The sequence below is a fragment of the Leiobunum rupestre genome, chromosome 2 (assembly GCF_980474605.1).
Source record: "Leiobunum rupestre chromosome 2, qqLeiRupe1.1.hap1, whole genome shotgun sequence".
Classification (NCBI taxonomy): Eukaryota; Metazoa; Arthropoda; class Arachnida; order Opiliones; family Sclerosomatidae; genus Leiobunum; species Leiobunum rupestre.
In genome coordinates this window covers 38,052,578-38,056,191 of record NC_143385.1, presented here as the reverse complement: position 1 = coordinate 38,056,191, position 3,614 = coordinate 38,052,578, and the positions used below count along the sequence as shown (strand labels likewise).

At 45.1% G+C, this 3,614-nt stretch overlaps 1 protein-coding gene across 1 annotated transcript; it reads right to left on the bottom strand.

Annotated features, from left to right (window-relative positions):
• Positions 1–1,264: 1,264 nt before the first annotated feature.
• LOC149957474 (uncharacterized) lies at positions 1,265–2,761 on the bottom strand. The gene has a single exon (XM_090167051.1). The coding sequence runs from the start codon at positions 2,759–2,761 to the stop codon at positions 1,265–1,267; it is 1,497 nt and encodes a 498-aa protein (XP_090023177.1).
• Between the last annotated feature and the right edge of the window lie 853 nt (positions 2,762–3,614).

Here is a 3,614-nt window from a genome sequence, read left to right as displayed (position 1 = left end):
TTTCTACCTTTGCCTTTAAACCGAATTCTTTCGACTACTAGAATCGATTTTCTCTAAGCTTACTGAAATATTTAGAGCAAAAACACGAGTACCACCAAAGGTCTAGAGAGTGAGGAGTAAAAACGCGAACAAGTAAAGAGACCAAGAAGTGGGGGAGAAAACTAAGCTTTAATGGGGAAAAATATGCGGTACTTCGGCCGATAGGCCTTCAAGGCGAAAAACTTTATAACGACTAACCGACAATTTGAAAATGTTTAAAAATATTATTAAAAACGCGAGACGATAACATGCGACAACAAAAGGAGAATACAAACACGCGACCAAAAAGGGGGGGAGACTAGAAAAGCTAAAAAAGCTAAAAATGACCCATAAAAGGGGAATGTTCGCAAAAAGTTTGATGAACAATTAAAGGGGGGGAAAAAGACGAAAGGAAAACGAGAAGCGAGGGAACCAAACATCAAATGCTTGCGAACAAACCCCTAACCGACAACCAAAAAACCGTCCACGTTCGAAACAGACGACAATCGAGCAATGTCGAACGCGGGCGGGAAAAACACGAAGTCGGGATGACCGCAAAACACACACAACAATACCCCCTAAAAACGAACCACAATGGCTAAAAACTAATTTAATGTTTAACCCCGACGGAAACTCTGTGGCTAAATTAAAAATGAGGCGATTTTCTTCAGTGCGGCGGCCTTTCGTGGGGAGATTAGTAGTTTTCATGACGCGGATTGAAACGTCATTGATGTTGTGAACGTGATTAAAATGTTGGGTGACGTGGTTCTTTGCTGGCGTCTTTCTAATGTCGTAGAGATGCTCCCTGAACCTGTCAGCGAGCCGCCTTTCCGTCTCGCCGATGTAGAGCATCGAGCAGACTTTACAGCTAAGAGCGTAAACGAGATTGGACGTCGATTCGATGAATTTGCGGATGATACGTCAAGACGACAGAAGGCCTCTCAGTGGCGGGCTTCTTGGGGTGAACGGCAAGAGCATCATCGCGTGTAACAGCAGAGGCCTTGGTAAGAGCAAGCTGTAGAACCTTGGTAGAGTAACCTCTTGCCGAAAAACAATCGCGCATTTCGATGGCCTTGTTGTTGAAGTCATTATCTGAAGAGCAAATTCTGCGTAAGCGAAGAAACTGGGAAAACGGAATTGAATTAGTGGTGTGCCGAGGATGGGAAGATGTCGGCAAAAGGTATGAACGAGAGTCAGTTGGCTTGCGATATAACGAGGTGGACACGCCATCACCGGAAACCGAAATTCACAAATCCAAGAAGTTGATAGATGTCTCGGAGACTTCGACCGTGAACTCCAGAGCAGGATGCATGGCGCAAAAGGATGCGAGGAAGGTTTCAAGGTCAATACGACTGCAAGAGGCGAACTGGGCAACGTCATCGATGAAACGACCATGTAAATCCGGAGTAGGGCCAGCGTAACCTGAAAAGAATTGCTCCTCAACCCAGCCAACGAACAAATACGCGTAACTTGGTCCCATCTTAGTGCCCATAGCAACACCGCTAACCTGTCTGTAGAACTTGCCGTCAAAAGAGAAAGCGTTCAGCGTCAACACCAGTTCAGCGAGACGAACAAGGGTATCGGTGGGAGGGTACTTGTCGGTCCGTTTGTTCAAAAAGTGTTGGAGGGCACGAAGACCATCAGCGTGAGGAATCACCGTATACAAAGATTTAATATCCATAGAAATTAACCACCTTTTAGTACCTGTAAAGGAGAAACAAGAGAAACGGCGGAGAGCATCACTTGTGTCTTTAATGTAACTTGGAAGAGAGGTCACAAGCGACTGCATTTCACTATCCAAGAAACTCGAAATGTACTCCGTAGGACAGGAACAGGCGGAGACAATTGGACGACCCGGGTTGTGAGGTTTGTGGATTTTAGGTAGTAGATAGAAGTGAGATGTCCGGTGGTTGTCAACGATAAGGCATCTCGCCATGGGTGGAAGATCTGTAGCCTCGATCATTTCATTGATCTCAGAAATAATCTGTTTTTGATACTCGGATGTTGGATCAACTAGAAGCTCTTCGTAGAAATCGGTGTCGGAAAGTTGACGGAGGGCCTCGGCAACATAAAGATCCTTCTTCCAAACAACAATAGCACCCCCCTTATCAGCAGGTTTAATCACAATATCACCCCTACCTTGAAGAGAACGGAGAGCAACACGTTCGGCATTCGTCAAATTAGAAGTCTTAGTTTTGCGGAACTGAAGATTGGCAATCTCGTTCTTGCAGGCAGCAATAAACACATCAAGAGTTTTATGCTTCCCTTGAGGATTGAAGACTTTCTCTTTGGGATTGTGGATCTGCTGAAAGATAGTGAGGGGAGCTTTGGGTTTAGATGGCTGGTCGGAGAAATGAGACCGAAGGCGCAGACGACGGTAGAAATCCTCGAGATCATGAAGCAACTGGAAGCGATCCGGCAAAGTTTTCTCTGGAACGAAGGATAAACCCTTCGAGAGAACCGTCCTTTCATGGGTGGTAAGAGTCAAATCCGGTGGAATAGTCACGACGAGACGCTCAACCGGCACTGCAGCGGCTGGGGGCCTAAGGGTGGTAGTTTTACGGGCCTTAGTCTCAGAAATAGAATTGAATAAAATAGAATTGTAATATCGAATGGCCTGAATTATAGTCCAATAGAGATCGTTGTTAGGTCCACAAAGGCGTCTCAAACCCGCCTTCTGTGAAAAGAGAGCGCTACGAAGATCAGTTTTCTTCTGTTGTAAGCAGCGCAGGTACGAACGCATCAAACGTCTGGAGGCCACTCTCAATATGTTGGTAGATTGAAAATAGAAGTTCCGTTCATCGTCCAGTCCATGGAAAAATAGTCTAAAACCATTGGGGACAACATAAGCATCCAGGCAGGAACGAAGGAACGTAATATGAGACGCCGTCTTGGTAGAAGTAGTGGTCAGGCGGAAAACTTCAATGCTGGCACCGAAGATAGCAGGCGGAACTGAAGGAAAACCAGGCGGCGGACCAAGAGTATCCCGGCAATAATCTGATATGTCGTGGATGAAATCAACGCGGAGGGAGTTAGATAAACGACTGATACAGGGCATAGTGGTGGAGAAATATATTAAACAGCTAGAGCAAAAACACGAGAACCACCAAAGGTCTAGAGAGTGAGGAGTAAAAACGCGAACAAGTAAAGAGACCAAGAAGTGGGGGAGAAAACTAAGCTTTAATGGGGAAAAATATGCGGTACTTCGGCCGATAGGCTTTCAAGGCGAAAAACTTTATAACGACTAACCGACAATTTGAAAATGTTTAAAAATATTATTATATAACATGCGACAACAAAAGGAGAATACAAACACGCGACAAAAAGGGGGGGAGACTAGAAAAGCTAAAAAGGACTGTCATAAAAGGGGAATGTTCGCAATAAGTTTGATGAACAATTAAAGGGGGGGAAAAAGACGAAAGGAAAACGAGAGGCGAGGGAACCAAACATCAAATGCTTGCGAACAAACCCCTACCCGACAACCAAAAAACCGTCCACGTTCGAACCACCCTAGCTAAAAACTAATTTAATGTTTAACCCTGACGGAAACTCTGTGGCTAAATTAAAAATGAGGCGATTTTCTTCAGTGCGGCGGC

Coding starts and splice junctions, on each gene's coding strand:
- LOC149957474 (XM_090167051.1), bottom strand. CDS start 2,761: ATGCGTTCGTACCTGCGCTGCTTACAACAGAAGAAAACTGATCTTCGT.